The sequence below is a fragment of the Sciurus vulgaris genome (genome assembly GCF_902686455.1).
Source record: "Sciurus vulgaris genome assembly, chromosome: 16".
Taxonomy (NCBI): Eukaryota; Metazoa; Chordata; class Mammalia; order Rodentia; family Sciuridae; genus Sciurus; species Sciurus vulgaris.
Genome location: NC_136477.1, coordinates 23,834,644 through 23,855,429, shown reverse-complemented (window position 1 = coordinate 23,855,429; position 20,786 = coordinate 23,834,644). Strand labels below are relative to the sequence as shown.

At 45.8% G+C, this 20,786-nt stretch overlaps 1 protein-coding gene across 6 annotated transcripts in view; it reads left to right on the top strand.

Moving 5' to 3' along the window:
- TRAK1 (trafficking kinesin protein 1) overlaps positions 1–20,786 on the top strand; it is a 109,788-nt gene that overhangs the window by 11,216 nt on the left and 77,786 nt on the right. For 5 of the 6 annotated variants that reach the window (XM_079114124.1, XM_079114123.1, XM_079114126.1 and 2 more), the window contains exon 2: positions 16,113–16,307. Coding sequence is in view for 4 of the 6 variants with exons in the window: in XM_079114123.1 (XP_078970249.1) it covers positions 16,113–16,307 (195 nt within the window). In the remaining 2 variants the exon portion in view is untranslated. Of the gene's footprint in view, positions 1–9,486; positions 9,583–16,112; positions 16,308–20,786 lie in introns of those variants that run through there. The other variant, XM_079114131.1, reaches the window with a different exon arrangement.

The window sequence follows — 20,786 nt, the reverse complement described above, 5'->3', positions numbered from 1 at the left end:
AACCCAGGGCCTCACACATGCTAGGCAAGCACTCCACTACTGAGCCACACCCTCAACTTTGCTTTTTTTCTGGAACTGCCTCACAGAGATATCATTTGCATTCCATATAATTCATCCACAGAAAGACTACAGTTCAATAGTGTTTAGTAGGCCCACTTGGTTGTGCAATCATAACCACAATCAACTTTAGAACATTTTCATCACTGCTAAAAGAAACCCCAGACCCCTTTGCTGTTGTTCCCGGATCATTCCCCTCTCCCCCAGTGTGGCTGCACTTTTAATGTTTTCAGAACCCTCTTGGTTTCTGCTGTCACTGTCAGTCTTGATTCCAGCAGGCTCAACTATTAGCCTGGGAGAGCAGAGCAGGGTCCTCCTGTAAGTTCAGGGGCAGGGCTAGTGGCCAAATAGAATCGACAGAAAGCAGCCCAAGCAAGCTGTATTGGAATTTGGCTCTAGGGCGAATTTCCCAGCATCTTGGGGTACAGGTCAGGGGAGGGAGCCAGAGAAAATTGCTGGCTGCCCAGGGTCTTTATAGGCCGGAATGGGCTGGGGTCCTGCTGAGTGACAGGTGGAGGTAAGGGTCAGTGGAGTTTTCCTGCCCGTTTGATTGGTCGCCAGGTGGCAGGCTGCCCTTTGCCTCAGTTGCTCCGCTCTCCCTCATATAGTCGCCCAAATTCCGACCTAACATCTCCCTCAGTGGTTGTTCTCATCCTTCAAGTGTGCACTTGATAGACACTGAGACTGCACCTGACACTCATGCACAGTGACCACATCGTTGGATGAGGCACTTTATTATTTTTGTCTTTTTATGACTTTTTATTTCCTTGTTCGTCTTTTGCTTAACGTCAGATTAACGTTCATGTTGATTTGAAACCTAGTCCAGGTACCGTGGCATCATTTCTCTGTCAGGTTTAGTTTGTTTTATTTACTTATTCTGTCGAACTGCCTATCCTTAGCCTGGGGAAAGACCTTTTTGGATGAATTTTACATCTTTTAATATCCAGATGATCTCATTTGAGACTTTGAAAAAGGAACCATTGTTCCTTTATAAATAAAGTTTCCTGTCCGAGAAATGATTTAGGTTAACAATAAAACAGATGAACACATTGAATGGTGGGGGCAGAGTTGGCATTGTGATTTCACAAAGTATTGCTCTATTAATAAAATAAGGTTTTCCTGATTTGGCATTATATCTTTTATCTCAGAGTTTACCCCTTGATGCTAGCTGACCTCCCCTGACCCCTAGTAAGAGCACACTTTGGGGAGGAGAGGACTTGGGGGATGTGGGCCCTGAACTCCAGCAGCTGCTCAGCCTATTTAAGAAGGATGAAAAGTCTAATCACAAATATTGGGCATAAATGCTTTGGGATGATAAAAACCAAGTATAAATGTAAAAAGTTGATTATTTGAAAAGAGGAAACTTGACGTGAACCCCCAGATTACAGCAGCAAAATCCAAGAGATGAGAAGGAGATTGATAAGGTGGAATCCAAGTGAGTTGTCCTATTTTTGCTACGGCGAGTTTGAGAAACACAGGCATACTTCCTAGTCGGGGCCCCTGAGGACAGTAAGGTCTCACCAGCATTGCCTCTCTCTGAAATTTATTTACATGAAAGAAAAATAAAGACTATCAAGTCACTATTCATTGCAGCAAACCATAAGGGAACTGTCTGTATCAGTAAGGATTAAGATTTGCTGCAATGAATAGTGACTTGATAGTCTTTATTTTTCTTTCATGTAAATAAATTTCAGAGAGAGGCAATGCTGTGTGACCTTACATGTCTAAGAAGGCTGCTGAAACTCCAGCTGCCCTGGCCAAGCTTCCCAAGGAAGGGGACCTTTGGGAAAAGCTTACATACCACTTTATCTCACTGGTCAGAACCTAGCCTCATGGTCATATTTTGCTGCAGGGGTGCGTGACTCTCACAGGTAATATTTCCATGTGCTCAGGAATTTGATACTAAGAAGGGTATGGATCATGGGAGACCTACAGTAGCGCCTACCATGCCTCCCTGACCACAGTTAACAGCACAGTGTGAACCTTCCATGTTAGAGTGCCCTTATTTTTCACATCATGACCTACACAAGAAAGTAATAGTACTTGCAAAGCCAGATAGGTAAGTGGTGGAGGTAGCTAATAGCTGGAGGCCATCCTGGAGGCTTCCCAGTGCCCTCAGTTCCCAGCATTGTTAGAAGAAGAGCTCTGTTCTAAATCACTAGAAGAGAAAGGACTCTGGTTTAGGGACTCTCAAAACACTGAGAGATTGGAAGCTGGGAGTGGAAGAAAGGAGTGTAATGAGGAATTATTTGATCAGTGAGCTCAAGGGTCTCATCGGGCCAGGGACAGCATGGATGGTGGTTAGGGCTGTGGCCTCTGGTCCAGACTGTTAGAAAATCAGGGTCCACTACCTGCTAGCTCTATGATGTGGCTCCAGTTGTTCAAAATCTTAGTGTTATAATGTATCTATCCATCCTTTGTATAATAGGGGACAGTAAGAATCCTGACTCTTAGAGATGCTGGGAGAATTAAATGAGTCAATGTATGTAAATTCTCATGTGCTAAGACGCCATCCTTATTCTAAAAAATACAGCTAGATCCCTGTGGAACTCCTTTAAACCCAATAAAATCCAGATGAGTCAAAGATACAATGAATATAAAAAATTCGCCATAAGCACAGCATGAACTGTAAGCATGACACAGCTATGAAGAAAGCTCCATCCACTTGAGTGTACAAATTAAACTTTAGCTGGCCCAGTGGCACATACCCGTAATCCTAGGGCCTTGGGGGACTGAGTCAGGAAGAATGCAGGTTCAAGGTCAACCAGTACAACTTAGGGAGACCCTGTCTCAAAAAAAAAAAAAGAAAAAGAAAAAGAATAGTGTTGCGAGTGAAGCTCAGGAGTAAAGTACTCCTGGAGTCCATCCCCAGGACTGCCAAATAAATAAACAAACAAATAAACTTTGCACAGGGATTCTTACTGTAATATGATATGTTTGTTCTTGAAAAACTTGTATGTTCTGCAAAACTGGACTCTAAAATTAACAGAAGTTATGCAACTTTGTAACCAGGCAGTTTGCTCTAGCAGGGGCTGGAGCCAATGAATGGAGAGGCGCGAGTGCGCGAGACGTTGAGAGGGAAGGCAAGACAGTTGCCACGATGGGGAAAATAACTGCAAAGCCTTTGATAGGAAAGAGGTTCCCCCAAGGCCCCTCTGTATATCAGTAATATGGAGCAAACAACCCCAGGGATAAGAAAAGGAAAAGGACTTGTGTGAGTAACCTGTAGAAGAGCTCTAAATGGCCAGTGTATCTATGTAGGACTCTTAAATATTATTGAGAGAAATAGAAATAATGTGAATAAGAAAGTACAGATTTTATTATTCATAAAAATCAAATTAGACAAATAATACCAGTGTTTGCTTATTGGATTTGTAGAACTTTAATAAAACTCACCCAGTGAGAATGTGAGGACACAGAAGAATCTCACCTTGCCGTGTGCATGTGTGAATCCATTGCCTGTCTAGAAGTCAGCCTGGCATGAACACAAATTTCACCCCACAACTTCAGTTCTAGAATTTATCCTAAGGAAGTAATTGGATCTACATGAAGGGATCTGGTAAAGTAGGACGTTTATTCCAATGCTTCTTACTGGCCAAAGTGGCTTTTCCAAGGAGTATGGAGGGGGCGGCAGTAAAAGTGAAGGGAGTAGAAAAGAGATTTTCAAAATGACTTTGGAACCAATGACAGCATCTAAGAGCTTTTGGAACTTTTTCCCTTTCCTCTTCCTCCTTCTAAATCTGTGGCAAGCTCACCTAGGAAGGTGTTTCAGGAAGTCCCATCCCTACATCTGTGGAATCATAAAGGAGCCAGGCAGAAGGTGGATTTACAGTAGCCTCATGACTTTGTCTATTTAATTTTTGTTTAAAAATTAAAATATTTTTAATTTTTGAAATAATTTTAGATTTAGAGATATTGTACAAGCAGTAGCACAACTCAGATTTTCCAGTGCTCATATTTTATCACATTTACTTTACTACTTTTCATTTCTCTCCCCCAACCTCAACCCTTTGGGAGTAAGTGGCATGACCATGACCCACTGTCTTTACATGCTTAGTGGGTGTTTTGTAACAAGGACGTGCCCTTATATAACTGCAGTGTAATGATTGAAATTAGGAAATGAATTCTGACACAGTGCTTTTGCCCAGTGTGTGAGAGGACCGGTTTCCCCAGTGCAAAGCACAGGGGTGCTGGTGAAGAACAGGTTCGTGCTCATTCCATTCTGTAGCATTTACTGTTTGTTGCTCTGACCCCCAAGCAAATTGTCATTGGTCATCCAGTCCAGATGGTGATTGGTGGAAAATGCCAGGGGTTGAGAGAGAAGATAACTTTGGAGCCAGCTTTGGCTCAGGTTTTCTAGGAAGGTGGCCCTGAAGAAGTTACATTGTCTGGGATCTGAGGGCACAGGTATGGTTGGCAGGTAAGGGCAAATGGCCAGGTGGAAGGCTCAGTGTGAGCAGAGGTACAGCAGCCAAAGGTGCACAGTGTACGTAGTAGGACGGGAAGAAGAGCAGGGGCGGAGGCACAGAGACGGGCCTGGGTGTGAGGACCTGGGTGTCCTTCGCAAGGTGGGTTGAGGGAATGCAGGACTGGAGAGGTGTGCTCTGCCTGGACTGATGGTATTCTGGTCTGTTAGGTTTAGTGTGCATGGGAGCAGGGTTACAGCTTGGGTCTCCTTGGAAATAGCAAAAGGCAAGAGGGCAGCCCTGTGTGAATCTTTGAAAGGTGCTGGAAGAGGAACCTGAATTTTGGGGATACTTCCTTTTTTTCCCCTTTTTATTCTTTTTCTTATAAAGGGAGAAGGTGAACAGAGGGGAAGCAATCCAGAAGTTAAGAAAACTAACCCCCTGCCTCTCTGTCACTTACTGATTCAAAGAAAAATGCCAACAATTTTGTTTGTAAAGTACTCTATCTGGGGATAAGCTGGGAGAAAGACTGCACAGTTTGCTGATAAAAACCGGCTCACAGAACAAAGTGATTGTTGTCTTTATGAGGGCTCGGCTCCAGGGACGTTATCATTGTGGATAGGGTGGCGTCACTCTTTAGGTTACTTTATGTGGCAGCCCAACCAGAAAGTAAGTAAGTGACATCAGGCCATCTTGCAATATTTACTTTTTTTTTTTTTGAACCCAGGGCCTTGTGAGGCAAGCACTCTGCCAACTGAGCTATATCCCCAACCCCCTCGATATTTACTTTTTAAAAGAGATTTTCAAAGACACTTCTTGAATCTGTCCTCTTTTGCAGGATACTTGACCCAAGTGGTGCTGGTTTTCCTAGTACCTTCCTATATACCAGGTGTGTCCTTAGTGGTTACCAGTGAACCCCTACTCCAGAATAGGCTGGATGCCAAGGAATTCTGGGAATCTGAGGGCAGCCCAAGCCCTCCTCTCTTCTTTTTTGAAGAACCCAACCCAATTTTTGCTTGAATGAGTAAGCACCAGTGTATTTAATTTTTATATGATGAATTATAGCAGCTAACATGTTAGTTTTAAGAAAGCACTGAATACTATCCTAATGCTCTCCAAAGCTACTGTACCTGCACAATTTGACAAAAAAAAAAATCTGTTAGAGAAATATGATCGAGTTTTTACAAGCATAGTTAAAATCTGGTCATAGTGCAAATTTTTGTAGATTGATATAATTGTCTGACTTGGGAGGCTGAGGCAGCAGGATCACGAGTTCAAAGCCAGCCTCAGCAACTTAGTGAGACTCTAAGCAACTTAGCGAGGCCCTAAGCAACTCAGCGAGGCCCTAAGCAACTCAGCGAGGCCCTAAGCAACTCAGCAAGACCCTGTCTCTAAATAAAATATGGGAAAAAAGGAATGGGAATGTGTCTCAGTGGTTAAGTGCCCCTGGGTTCAATCCCCAGTACCACAAAAATAAACAAACCCCCAGCATGTGTGTAATTTTTGCATAATTGGAGTCCATGTAGGAAGTCCCCTCCCACCTTTAATTTTATATTACAAGCATTTTTCTCTTCAGCTGCGTTGTCTTTATAATACTATCCAGGTCACCAGCAGGTCCTGTTATCTCTATCTTCAAGTATTTCAGCCACTTCTCCCACCTATTCCTCTCCGGCCTGAGCTGCCCTCGTCTCTGGCCTGGCTGGTGGTGGGAGCCTTCTCACCAGCTCCCAGCTCTTAGCCCTTCAGTTTGTCCACACAGTAGCCAGAGTCATTTTTTAACCCTTAGATCAGTTGGCATCCTCGTGGGGTGGCCCTAGCGTAGGACCTGTAGTCCAGACTCCCTGCCCAGGCCTAGAAGTTCCTGGGGGATGGGGCTCCTTGTCCCCTATCTTCCTCCGTTCTCTCCCACCCTTAGCTCCTGCCACGTGGGTTGCCACAGGCCTTTTTTCGTTTTTACTATTCTGTCTGGAACCCTGATCCCCTAGATCTTCATTCCAGGTTCTGCCCGAATGGCGCCTCCTGAGAATTGAACAAGTAGTTGATATTCATGACTTTATGTATTCTATCATGTGATTGTAACTGGCTTAAATACCACCCTTTTGTTAAACACGAAGGCTGTATTTGACAATGCAATGAACATCCCTTAAACATTTATTGAAGATATGATAGTTAACATAGAAATGTAGATGTGTATGCACCTTCACGCCTATTTAACAACTATGATATTATGATACATATGTTTTCATCCAAGGTTCCTGGCTCATAGCTCCTCCCTCAAGGGAGGACATAGAAACTAGAATTTCTCTTCCCCGAGTGAGCCATAGAAAATGACCTTCTACCTGCCTTGGAGCTGGCCCTGAAGAAATTCTCTGACTTTGTCTGATAGTAGATGTAAGAATTCATTTCAGAAGGGAATCCTGCCCCATAGCCCTGAAGGAAAGAATGCTTGAAGAATCCGGACAGACAGGCCTTGCTGGGTTTCCCCACCTGGTCTGTCCGCTGGATCATGACCCTTTTGTCCAGTCACCTTTTGTTATGGTTGATGGTGTTTCAATCATGCCTGGACAATGAAGTCTCCATAAAAACCTAAAAGGGCAGAGTTGGAAGAGCTTCCCGATAGCTGGATAGCTGAACTCAGAGAGGGCATGGAAACACAGTACCCTTCCACCCCCGCCTTGCCCTATACTATCTTCTTCCTTTGTAGAATCTTTTGTAATCAACCAGAACATACAGGTAAGTGTTTCTGTGCATTCTGTGAGCACTCAGTCAAATTAATTGAACCCAAGGAGAGGGTTGAGGGAACCCGATTTATAGCTAGTGAGTGAGAAGCACAGGGAAAAACTATCTGGGGCTTGCTATTGGCCACTAAAGTTGTTCAGTCTTGGGGACTGAGCCTCAGCCTGCAGCATCTGCTGCTGTCCCCAAGTACATAGTGATAGAACTGAAATGGAGTTTAGGACACACCCAGCTAGTGTCTGCTGCAGAATTGCTCACTTACTTGGTGTGTGGGGAGAAACCCCACAATGTGCATTTTGCAGATTGAGTTTTTGTATTTTTTAAAAAGTTTTGTACCATATACATCCTTTGCAATTTTAATGTTGACATACAATCATGCCTTGTTTACTGACAGACATGTTCTGAGAAATACATCACTGTTTGATTTCATCATGCAAACATCATAGAGGGTGTGTGCCCAAACTGAGATGGCTATGACATCACTAGGCAATATAATCTTATGGGACCCTCATTGTACAGGGAATCCACGTTTGATCGAATCTTGTTACATGGCGTTTGGCCGATTGTGGATCTAATTTGTTCATTTTAATGGCCATATAGTATTTCACAGTTTGCCTCTTCTCCTGAAGGTTAGTTAGCTCATTTTCCCGTTGGGGTGGTGTGATAGTGCTCTAGAAGCCATCGTGTAAATATCTCTTTGGTTCTTTTATGTGAGAACTTCTCTAGGAATGAGTTCAGAGAGGAGAGATGTTGGGCTTTGTGGGTTATGCATGTTGCCTGTGTTTTAAATTGTGGTTTAGTGCACATAAAGTGAGGTTTGCCATTTTATCCATTTGAAGTGCTCAGGACTGTGGCATTAAGCACAGTCACATTGTTTTGCAACCACCACCACCCCTCAGCTCCGTCACCACCACTCCCCCTCCCCCTCTGAAACTCTGAACCCATTAAATAGTAACTCCCCATTCTCCCCTCCGCCCAGTCTCTGACAACAAGCTGTTCTGTTCTACTTTCTGGCTGCTTGAGTCTGACTGCACTAGATACCTCATAGAAGTAGAGTCATACAACATTTGTCCTTTTGTGACTGTCTTAACCTAAGGTCCTGAAGGTTTATCCATATATAACGGGTCAGAGTTTCCTCCTTTCTGAGGCTGGGTAATGGTCCATTGTCTGCATTTACCACATTTAGTTTATACATTCATTGGCCAGTGGACATTAGGGTTGATTGTACCTTTGGGATATTGTGAATAATGCTGTTTTGGACACAGGTGTGGAAATATCTGAGTCCTTGCTTTCATTTTTTTTTTTTTTTAATTATGTCCAGAAGTGGAGTTGCTATATCACGTGGTGATTGAGTTTGACTTTTTGAGGAACCTTCTCATGCATGTTTTTTTACTTCATCAAGTATGCTTATCTATTTTCAAAAGATCAAAAGTATGCTTATCTATTTTCTACTTTAGATTTTTTGGATTCCTTTCTTAGAGTCAATCCTAGGTGCAATTGTGGGTTTTGAAGCATGCTGTCGAACTGTTTATGGCAAGGGTCGTTCCCATTTGCTCCGGCTCTGTCTGTCCAAACACTAGTTCAGCTGTGAGTACTTTAATTGCAGCCACAGTGACACTGGAAATTTTCATGACTAGCCTGCCACTGGTTATTTAATAATTGTAATATATAACTTACTTTTTAGAGAAAAGTGAAAATTGGAAATCCAAAGTGTTCTTTCTGTTTACTTCCTGGCATGACAAATTCAAATAGTAACACTCTCCATTTTTTTGAGAGTTTTTCTGCAGGTTAAACTGTAGACTGGACACAGTAACTTTTTTTCCTTTAAAATTAAAATAAATTTTGTGGCACACACCTGTAATTTCAGTGACTCGGAAGGTTGAAGCAGGAAGATGGCAAGTTCAAGACCAGCCTCATCCATTTAGGGAAACACAAAGAGACCCTGTCATAAAATAAAAAATACATGGCTGGGAATGTAGGTCAGTGGTACTGTGCTTCTGGGTTCACTCTCCAATATCAATAAATCAGTTCCTGTATGCGTTTAGTTTTATATCTTAGAGATTTGGAATTACTCTAACCTGTAATATAATTATTATCTGCCTTTGTGGGTTCTTCTACAAAGCCTGTAGGAATGACTACTGATTCTCAGAAATGCAAATTTTGCTTTTAACATTCTGGAGCCGCCATAGCAGACGCCCTCCTCCTTCACTTTGCCCTGACCTGCTTGTCCTCTCTTGTTGCACAACAAACCCCTGTGCCCGAGTGGACTGTGCCATGCTCAGTTGCACAAGGTGCCCTTTTGACTCATGATGGAAACCCTGTCTCTGACTGCTGCGCCCAAGCCGGGTAGACTGGCTGTCTCTGCTCGGCTGCTGCTGTTGGGGTATGTGTCCTTGGAGCCAGGGTCTGTGTGGCTAAGAGGTGGCTGGGTGCCTGACTCCAGTCCACTCAGAGCTGAACTAGCGTGCTGGTTTAGGGTTTCCTTAGATAGAGTGGCTTCTGGTGGTAATCGAGGCCACAGATGTTCCAGGGATCTCCTGGTCAGTTTTTGTTTCTGTATCTCCAGCATAGTTCTGTTGGCCTTTTTCTTTCCAGTTCTGTCCAGGTTTCTCTGTCCCTTCTTTGAGGGACAGTGAAATTGTCCCTCAGTGGAGCGTTCCAGAAATGGAAGAAAAAAGGAAGATTTGTAGCTGTCCTCCTTTGAGCTGGAGTGTGAACTAGGAGGCAGTGCTGAAGGGGACAGGTGGGAGCTGAGGTACTGGTTCCCAGCCCTGCTTCTGCATAGTGGAGACCTCAGCATGTCTTTGAATCTCACAGGGCCTGGGTTTCCTCTTCTGTCTTTTGGACTGTGCTTTCCTAGCTTATTCCCCTAAGCCTCATCCTGCACTGCCTACTGGTTTTTGAGAGTAAGTGAGCTGCAATAATAGATCCAAGTGCTTTGCATGGCCCAGCACACCCTTATTGAGCACCTGGTTGCCAGACAGGGCCCTGGGAGCAGGGGAAGTGGTGGAGAATGAATCAGCGTCTGGAGGCGCCATGCTACTTCCAGAGGCCCCTGCCTTGTGGGACCTGCAGCAGACTGGCAGGGTCTCCCACCTGCTGCTGGTTTGCTCTGTGATGTGTGGTCACTTCCTAGTCTCTCTGAGCATAGTGTTCTCCTCAGCTAACTGAGCTGGTTGAGTCAGGGGGATTTTCCTCTCATGGCCTCTTTGTATTGTGGAATCACAGCTTTTCTGGTATAGAAAAATTGAAGATGCCTAGGTGAGCCTCTAAACTGATCCCATGGAATCTTCTAGAAGGCAGTTTGTTGGATACCAGTTACAAAGCATTACATAGGTCTCTAGGATCCATGTGGCCTCTGTGTGACTTTGAGTCTATGCCCTTTAATCCTTACAGTTTCCAGAAAATGGAATCATTTCCAAGTCTGTATAGAGTAGCTTTCAAGTGTCGGAGTAGGTGAGGAGTCTCGTGAAGCCTTTAGAACGTTGCTGTGTCTTACAGTCACTGCCCAGGGAAATGGGCAAGGAGAGAGGGCTGCTGCCTCCAGTCAGAACGTCCTCGGACACGGACCTCAGGTCTCACTCCTCACTCTCTGCCTTATGGCCAAAGGGGAACTTGGTGGGTAAAGAAATGGAGAGGGCTAGGGATGGGGAGGAAGAAAAAGTGGGTTGTGTTATGTGTCCCTACTTGCTGGTGAAGGGTCTGTTCATGTTCCTTGAGTGTCGTCCTTAACATAGTCCACGACATTCTCCCATTCTTCCAAGAGTGAGTCATGGGGTAGGAAACTGTAGCCTGCAGGCTTGGTAATACACATCTGTATTTTTCTCTTATTGGTTTAAAAAATAATTCTAAATGATTGCCTAGCATTTAGAAATCAGAGGATTTCCTGTACATGACCAGTTCCTGATCTCTCAGCAGAGGTGGGCCTGTGGAGGACAAGAGCCATCTCCTCATGAAGCAGGGAGGTGCTGTAGTGGTGGCTGCCCCCAGACTTGGCCTTTGTAACCTGCAGCTACACGTGAGCTGCTTAGAGAAATTTAGGGTGGGAAGGGAGTTTTTCTCCAGCCTCACACCTTTGTTCTATAGAAGAGGACACTGAGTCCCAGGGAGGTGAAGGCATGACGTGGAGGGGCTACACGGCCAAGTGAGGGTGGGACGAGAGTGGGACCCCATTCTCAGAGCTCCTGGCATGGTGCTCTCGCTGGCACCCAGGGGCCACCGGCCTCGTCCAGCAGGGAGCGGCCATGTGCTGGCTCCCTTCCACTCTGCCTCCTCCTGGGCTTTCCATCCCTTTCCTCTGTGCCCTGCTGTTCCTCTCCCTCTGCCTTTGCCAGAATTTCTTTTTATTAAATGCTCCCCCCACCCCATGTCCGTGTTTTCTCTGATCTCCTGCAGACTGGGTAAGTATTCAGGGGTATTTGCATACTCTGCCCCCTCTTGTAACTGTGGTTTTCTGTTCTCCTGGGCCCAGAACCCTCCAGCTCTGGTGGGCAAGAAGAGGCCCAGAAACCCCATTAGAACCACCCACTCCACATCCAGAGTCATCCACTTCACTGTTATTCAGAAGGGGTGGGCCACAAAACCTAGATGTGCCAGCTTTTGAGATGCCAGGGATCTATAGTTTGACATGAGATTTTCTGGTTTTAAATGTTTGAGCTCTTACCTCTGCTCTAAGAAAGCAGTGTCTCTCTTAGACACTGACAGGTTTGTAAATCTGGGGTGTTACCTGAGCATCAGTGCAAATCCCTAGGTGGAGGCGCCTCCTTCTAGCCCCTCTCCAAGGCTGAGGATCTAGCCCGGTTAGGAGTAGGATGGACAGAGCTGCTTCTACAGCCCCAGTCTGGATGCCACACAGTCTCCTGCACCTTCTCCCACCTCCCAGGCAGCCCTCAACAAAGCCCTCATCTTGGAAAGAGGGTCCACTTCAAACATTTTGCTTTGGGAGAAATCTCAGAAGGGTTATAGTCCCAGGAGGTAAAGAATTGTGTTCTGCTCCGAAAGTGGTGCTCCAAGAATGGCGGACTTTGGGTTGGTGTTTGCTGAGGATGGAGGGGACATCCATTCTCCTATGGGGCTTTCCTGTATGCTGGACAAAGACCTGGGGTGATCTGAGGGGGCATGGAAAGACCTTGACACTAGATGCCAGCACATCCTTTGTGCCGAAGGCTGAGCGCCTTGCATTCTGAGTAGGTGGGCTGGACAGAGTGGACAGAGTGGACAGAGTGGATCTGCTTTTCCTTCCCTTTGTTCCATCATCCATGCAGCACGTCTGAGCCCTACAGTTGCTCAGCAAGGTGCTAAGGGCCAGGCTAGGTGTTAAAGGGTGATTCAGAGCCCTGTCTCCCGAAGGGCTCACAGTTTGTGGGGAAGAGACATGGAGAAAACACTGCTAACATTGTGTTGGAATCATTTATGCACCGAGTACCATGATAGCTGGAGGGGAGAGGTTGAGGGAGGCTTTGCAAATGCAGGGTGACATTTGAGTGATATTTTAGAGTGGAGCTGGCTGGGCAGTGAAGGACATTCTAAGCAGTTAAAATAGCTAGTGTAAAAATCCAGATTTGTGAAAAAAAACATGTTTGGAGAATGGCAAGAAGTTGGTTTGGCTTAACTCAAGGAAAATTGGAGAAAACAGCAGAGGACGATCCCAGAGATCAAAATGATTGTGAGCGGTTGCCTCAATAAGGTAGATGTTATTTTATTCTCTCTTAAAAGTGCAGAGTGTTGCAGAAGTGCCTTCTCCCTGGCTTTTCATTCCCCAGGCCCCCCCTTTGCTTGTATGGTTGACGATGACTCCAGCTGCAGCTCAGCTCTGCAGCTGGACAGGTGGCAAGGCCATGGCTTGGCAGCTCTGTTTACTTCCTGGTAACTGGGAATTTGGGGACCCCTTCCTGCTGGGAGAGCTGGGAAATGGAGTTTCTAGTGGGTTGACCAAGGGCTCATCCATCCCTTGGGGGTTGCTTTACCAAAAGGAAGTGGCAGAGACTGGATATTGGTAAACCATCAGTGGCCTCTGCCCTGGGAAGGCGCAGGCTGAATCATGAAGCACTTTATAGGGAGCTAGAGAAGTTTTTAAAGGAGGGCAGTATTGTGATTCACAGAGCATCCTTCTGAAGATGGTGCCAACAGCAATATGGCAAGCAACCACTGGGAGGGAGGAGACGCTGGGGGGTCAGACTCCTCTGACTGCCTTGCTGAGTCTGATGGTTTGACGGGCTGGGGTAGGGGTGAGTGGAGCCTGTTGTTACTACCGATCTGCCAGAAGCACGGACCTGTTGGGATTTGAGTTTAATCAGGAAATTGCTGGTTTTCATTTGAGACTTAGCTGAGAATGTGTTTTTGTTTTTTATTTTTCATGACACTGGGGACCAAACTCAAGGATATTCTACCACTGAGCTATACTCCTGCTCTCTGAAAATTTTATTTTTAGACAGGGTCTTGCTAAATTGCACAGGCTGGCTTTGAACTTGTGATCCTTCTGCTTCAGCCTCCCTGGTGTCTGGGAGTATAGGGGTGCACCACTGAGAACACATTTTTATAGCTTGTTAATAGTGTGACTTGGAGCTGTGGAGAAATGATGGCCACAGAGGGCACAAAGGGATTTTTTTCCTTCCAGTGTGGGCCAGCAGCGTCCGTTCACACTGTCAGCTCTAATAAGCTTTAAGAGAGGGGCAGCGCTGTCCTACGCAGGCTACTGTCTCTCCAAGGTTCTGTAGATAAGGTACTTCAATTCTTGGCTCCACTTCCTGTGTTCTAAAAGGGAAGATCATTCTGGCACCACCCTAACTTGTCCATGCATTTAAGTGACCATCCCTTGCGTGCATATGAAGTCTTCTACCTGCTTAGAACAAAAGCTTCCTGATGCTGCTGCTGTCCTGTTTCACATGCGCCATCCCAGAAGATGGGCAGCAGGGGGCAGGGTGGCAGCATGACTTTCAGTCAGCTGCCAAGACTTCTCAGAACAGATCACCACTCAGCTAGCATGTGGCCTTGACCAGCAGGATAGTCCACAGCTCCTGTGAATCTCAGCTTTGCAGCCTATAAAACCCTGCAAATAACATCCATATCCCAGGTTGCCAGGAGGGGCCGAGAGTGCTCTGAGGTGTGTGGTATGTCAACAGCATTCCTTGGGGGGGATTCTTGATGGCTCCTGTGTTACATTCACCCAACCTCGGGCCTCAGGTGTGCCTTCCCACTGAACTGACATGGTGTCCACCTCCACAAGAGTTCTCTGGGGCCTCTGAAAGTCAAGGAGCTCCCTAGCAGTCGCTGTGGGCATCATCTCTCCTAGGCCTCGATTCTCTGGGCCTTCCAAGCAACTCAAAACTTACTGATGTTTGTATGGCGGGCCACATTATGGAAAAATAAGATTTTTTTAAAAAAAGCATTGTGGCACAGCCTCCCCTTTTGATGCTTTATCTCACTGGTCATCACATGCTTAAAGGAAAACAATCTCTCTTGGGCACCAAGACCCACACTGTAAATACAGTGATCTTCAACCCTGGATATGTGGGCAACTCTCAGCTTTTGAGCAGCTGCCCTTGTGTTCACAAGTGACACATTGTTCTTAGAAGGGATATGTTTTTCTAGACTGTGTTCCCTTTCCCACTACCAAACAGCATTAAGATGCCAGAGGATGCCAACGCGTCTTGTGCAGGAATGTGCTGGTCCCCTGCCTGTTCTTCTGGGCACAGTCTCGCTCTGCCTTTTGTGGAGCTGCTGTGGAGCAGTTTGGTTACATCCACGTTTAGCCAAGAGATGCCATGACTGGCATCTGCATGCCTCAATCCTAGGTCCCCTCTGTCAGATGGTGGTCATGTTGTAGATGGGAGTCTTCTCCTGGAGGTGAGCTCTGTGGGAACATCCCCTTCACCTGAGAATGAGAAGAGAAAATATTCACCTCTCATGGGCCTGTCTGGAACATTTTGAGTGGTGTCGTCTTGTTGGTGGGAAATGAGAAGAAAAAATAGAAATTGTCTTGAAGTGGGGCTGCTGCTCTGTCCAAGGGAGCATTTGGAGCTTCTGTCCTGGTTTTTGGACAGTGCTGGTTGAAGTGCCAGGTGTGTGCACTGTGACATTTCCCAGATATTCAGGGGCAGTCCATACTCCAGGATTGAACTGCTTCCCTAAATGCCAACTAAAATCCCGAGTATCCTCACTTCCTCATCATTAATGCTTCTCAGCACTTTGAAAACCACACCGACGTCCTGAGTGAAAGCATCGTGCAGTGAAGCTTTGCACACGGAACTGAGTGAGGGGGCTGGTGGAACTGAGTGAGGGGGCTGGCGGGGCTTTGGAGGTGGTGGGGGCTGACAGGTGTCTTCACAGGGCTGTTGCCCAAAGGGTGACAATCCCTAATTGTGGGCTGTCTTTCCCTGTGATGGCTCTTTTCCCCTTTCCCCTCTCCTCTTCCCTCCTCCCTCCTGTCTTTGCCTGTTGTGTGGCCTTCCTGTTAAACACAAAGGAGGTGGGAGTCTGGGCAACTTCATCATGCTGTTCTGGGCACCGGCCTCTCTGTGTGCTTCTGCTGCCTGCTTGGCATTGGCTCAGGCAGGGACTGGAGGGGAGGGGCTGCCTCCCCTGCTGTCCCTGCCTTGTTTCTCCGGGGAATCCTGGAAGAAACTGGGGACAAGAAACACCCCTGCAGGCCTTGCCCTCAGTGACCTACTTCCTCTAAGCAGGCTCCACTCCTACAGTTTGTGCCCTCAAGGAAGGAGCTTTGGGGGACATTCCAGGCCCCACCCACACCTCTCCCCCATGGCTCTAAGTCTGATGTGGCCCCATCTGGCCTCTCTGTGCTGTAGGTGAAACCAAATACCTGCTGCAGACCAGCAGTGTAGCTGACTAACGGCAGTGAGGCCTTAGCCAGGGTGGGCCCTCCTTTCTCAGTCTCCTTGCTCTTCCTTTCTCCAGACGTGTGCAATAGCACCGATCTTCCGGAAGTCGAGATCATCAGCCTGCTGGAGGAGCAGCTGCCCCACTATAAGTTAAGAGCCGACACCATCTACGGTTATGACCACGACGACTGGCTCCACACGCCTCTCCTCTCCCCAGACGCCAACCTCGACCTCACCACCGAGCAGATCGAGGAGACGCTGAAGTACTTCCGTGAGTAGCTGCCTTTTGACGCTCTGAGGGCAGTGAGACCCCAAGTCCCTCTTACCGAGGGCAGTGAGATGACCAGTCCTCTTAGCTGCCGCCTCAGGTGAGGCCCAGTACTGGTCCTTCAGCCTGCTGTCTCCAGAAGGGCGATGGAGGTGTGTCTGTGGAGTTAACCACAGAGAGGGTCTGAATCTTACGTCTTCTGAATAGAAGTTTTAGAGTGGTGTGGACCAAGTAGGATTTTCATTTGAACCCACTTTCTTTTAGCTGAAGAATTTGAATAAATGTTCTCATTTCCACTTCTTACCAGAGTACCAGATGAGTGCCTAGAAACTCCTGTGGGGAAAAAGTTTGTCTTACTTAAAATCAAGGATACTGGGGACATCAAGGCAACTCACTTATGTGACCCAGTGAGACATGTGCCAAGGGTGACAACGGAGAAGCTCCCTGAGCTGGTATTTGGGAGAGTCAGACTGCCATTGCAGCAGCAAACCGTGGATGCTTCCAGGCTGCAGAGCTAATACCTGGTAGGGTGAGCAGTATACTAGGGGAGCTCTCTTCAGTGTTCAAGATGACAAGAGCATGACACTTGGTATTGTAGACTTCAAACATGGTGACAGTCTTATAAAGTTAATACTTAATGTTGGTAACTGAAGTTTATGAAAGTGGTAGCTATTTAGAAGCAGTTTCGCTCTTTAGAAATTCATGCCAGCTGGGTCATTTACATATCTGTGTATCATTGCATCAGCCTTTTAAAAAAAAAGAGTACAGCAGTCCTGCTTTTATGTGGAGAAAACATGGTTCAAAACCAGCTTAGAATGCATCTCTAAAATTTTTTACTAAGGCAGACCAGTTTTCCTAATTTTCTTAAAGTTGGGAGATCAGGCTGGAACTACAAGTTCCTCTTTTAGGTTGTATTGGGAGCCATTTTCAGGTTTTCTCTGTCAGATACTTTCTCATTAGGAAGGAAATTTGTTGAAACTGACCTGTGTTTTTATACCTGACGCAAATCCTTATTTCTCTGTGAACATTGCAGAAAATCAGTTTCAGTGAAAATAAAAATAGAATAATCCATAGGTTTTTGAATGACTGCTGTGTCTTGAAGTGTTTAAGAAGCTCTTTGGAAGTCATTCTAGCTTACTCATGGAGATGTGATATCATGCACAGAAAACCAAGTTCAGAGTAAGATCCGTGGTGTTTTCTGTATCTGCCACAACTGTGAAATCCGCAGTAAAATTCACAACAGAATTATTGTTCGCGAAATCTCTCTCTGTTATTTACTCTTCCATAGATGACCCTCCTGTGATTCTGCAGGACCCCTCGTGGCTGTTTCTGCCACGGGGGCTCCTATGTCCCTTCTCATAACTCTGATTAATCACTGGAGGCACAGTATCATTGGAACACCATCCATGGGCAGCACCACACAGTTTTCAAAGACCTTTAGCACTAATTGCTTCATCATGTCCCTATCAAATGTCTACAGCTGGGCAGGGCTGGTTTTATTATCAAGGAAGTGGAAGCATGGCGAGCTTGGTGTTTATTCCATAACACTGATCTGTAGTTTCTAAGGTTTACTTAACAGTAGACTCAAACAGAGATTGTGTCTTCTGTGTGTTAGTTTGATTTTTAGTTATCTATTAAAAAAAAAGAAATCCTGGTGAATTTGGCAGTGATAACTTATAATAAAATTGGAAGAACTGAAATAAACATTGAACAGAGATTCTAAAAGCTTTTCCAGCATGGTTGTATCCAGGTGTTACCTTACTTCTGCTTTTTTCTTTTTTTCCTTTTTTTGCTTAGTGCAGAGTGGCTATTTGCTAAATATTATTAATCCAATGATCAAACATTAACTCTTTTTTTTCATGGTTTAAATTTTTATTCTGCTTTTGTCAATTAACATGCATAAGTACTTGGCACTGTTATTTCAAGGCTTATAAACATTATTTTAAAGTAACATAAGTTCATATGATACTTGGCCATTGCACAGAGGGTAGAAAATGCAAAAACAAACACAACTCTATAATGATTGGCATTAACATAATGGTGGGCATCTTTCTACATCGTGTGTGTGTGTGTGTGTGTGTGTGTGTGTGTGTGTGTGTGTGTGTTTTCAGGACTGGGGATTGAACTCAAGGGTGCTCTATCCCACTGAGTTATATTTCCAGATCTTTTTATTTTTCATTTTGAGACAGGGTCCTTGGTAAATTGCCCAGTCTGGCCTAGAACTTGCGGTCTTTCTGCCTAAGCCTCCCAAGTGGCCATTACAGGCATGTGCCACCAACCCTGGCTTATTTATGTCACCCCCTCCCCGACAAACATTAACTCTTAATTGATGCTCAGGACTCTGTAGATGAGGCTTTTCACCAAGGTCCTGGGGCCCCAAAGTGGGCAGAGAGGACTTAGGAGTTACTTGAACTTACAATGGAAAAAAAAATTGGCATCTTTATTTTCACTAACTTCTGACTAAATGGCAGCATATCCTCTCATTACTGTGCAGACCACAAAGCATGGCAGTGCTGGCAGGACCCGTGACTTGGTCACCAGTGGAGATCACAGGTGTTTCCCTGTCACGCAGTGGCAGAGGCAGATCCTTTCAAGTCGTGTCTTCACTCATCACTGTTCTGAAATGACCTTTGTCACCAGGTGTGCTGATAGGCCTCCTTATGTGACACCTTAATAAAGAAGCACCTATGTCACAGACTTTGGTTTTTGTTCATGTCACAGACCCTTTTCAAGGTCTAGTGACCGCATCAGTACAGCCGCCTTCTTTTGCAGGCCTTTGCACTTGATCGTACATCTGCAGACCTTCCCTACGAGGAGGGGTCAGCGAGCCTTTGGCCAGACTGGTGGAGGGGTTGGCAGAAGGCCCGGGCTAGGAGCCCTTCCCTGTGCCTGACGTTCTCCTTGGGTTCCGTGTGTGTGTTTACACGTGTGTAACCCAGGAGACATGTGAGTCACTTGTGAGGTATGTAAGAAGAGCGTAACCCTCTGTTTCAGTCTAGACTTATTTTCTCTGTCATTTAGGGTATTGGCCTTCTCTGGTGGGTGGCAGTGGGAACACGGAGCTCCCGGGTGCCAGCACTGAGCAGGGGGCCAGCTATGCCTTGCTGCCCAGATCCCTGCCGACACAGCATAGCTGCCAGGGAGCTGGATAAAAACTCCCTCCCTATCCTGAGGGGAGAACCCACACTTTGCCTTTTAAATCTGGCCGTCATCTAGCTTGCTGAGAGGAGGGCAAAAGCCATAGGCAATCCACCTTTTCTAGGTGGTAGAATGACCTTTTCAGGAAAGTTCTAGCACTTCCCTGTCAGGTGGAGTTTTAACTCCCTTGAGTCCAAGAAACACCAAAAGTGAAAATGACCCACAAAACAAATGTGTCCATAAATTTGGGGCATTTGGGATTAGACAGGAAGAAATGGTCAACATGTGGCACTTACTGTGTGGTGGGCCCAGTTTTCATTGCTCTTCTTGTCTTTTCTGAAGTCCTCCAGGGACCTCTGAATTCATTCCTCTTACTATCCCATTCTGCAGCTGAGGACACTGGGGCTCAGAGAAGTCAGGGAACTTTCCCAAAGTCACACAGCTAGCAAAGGGGGATGCTGAAATTTAAACCTAGGTTGTCTGGTCTGACTCTACACTAACCATTCTCTCTCAGAGTCACTAAAAAAGGGGAAAACTCTAGCTTAAGAATAAAGTGATTCACCATAGCCAGACTATGGAACCAACCTAGATGCCCTTCAGTTGATGAATGGATAAAGAAACTGTGGCATATATACACAATGGAATATTACTCTGCCACGAAGAATGATAAAATTATGGCATTTGCAGGCAAATGGATGAACTTGGAGGATACCATGCTAAGTGAGATAAGCCAATCTCAAAAAACTAAAGAACAAATGATCTCGCTGATAAGCGGATGAGGACATATAAGGGGGGGGGGTAGGAGGGGTTAGCGTTAGGGTTAGGGTTAGGTTTAGGGTTAGGGATAAGGAGGGTGGTAAGAATGGAGGAAGGAAGGACTGTATAGAGAGAAAAGAGGGGTAGGAGGGGTGGGGGGGAAGGGAAAGAAATAACAGAATGAATCAAACAACATTGCCCTATGTAAATTTATGATTTTTAATAAAAAAAAAAAAAAAAGAATAAAGTGAGTCTGGTGAAGCACAAAAGAAAAACCAAAACACTCAAAAACCTGTTCCAGGATGCGTGTGTTGCTTATTGATTTATATTTGTCCAACATACAAAATTCATTTTCCCCCCCATGGTCTAAGGGGATGTCCCTGATCCTAGTGACACTTAGCCTGGTGTTGCCTACTTTGAAAATGAGATGTCATTCTTCCCTGTGGCTTTTCACCTCCATGCTGAGGTTTGCAGGTCATGGTTCCCTCGTCTCAGACGGTAGACACAGACGTGAAGGTTGCTGCACTGGTTGCTGGGTAACTGTGACTCCTCTTGCGTCCTTCTTCCAGGGGCGCTTGATGTGACTTT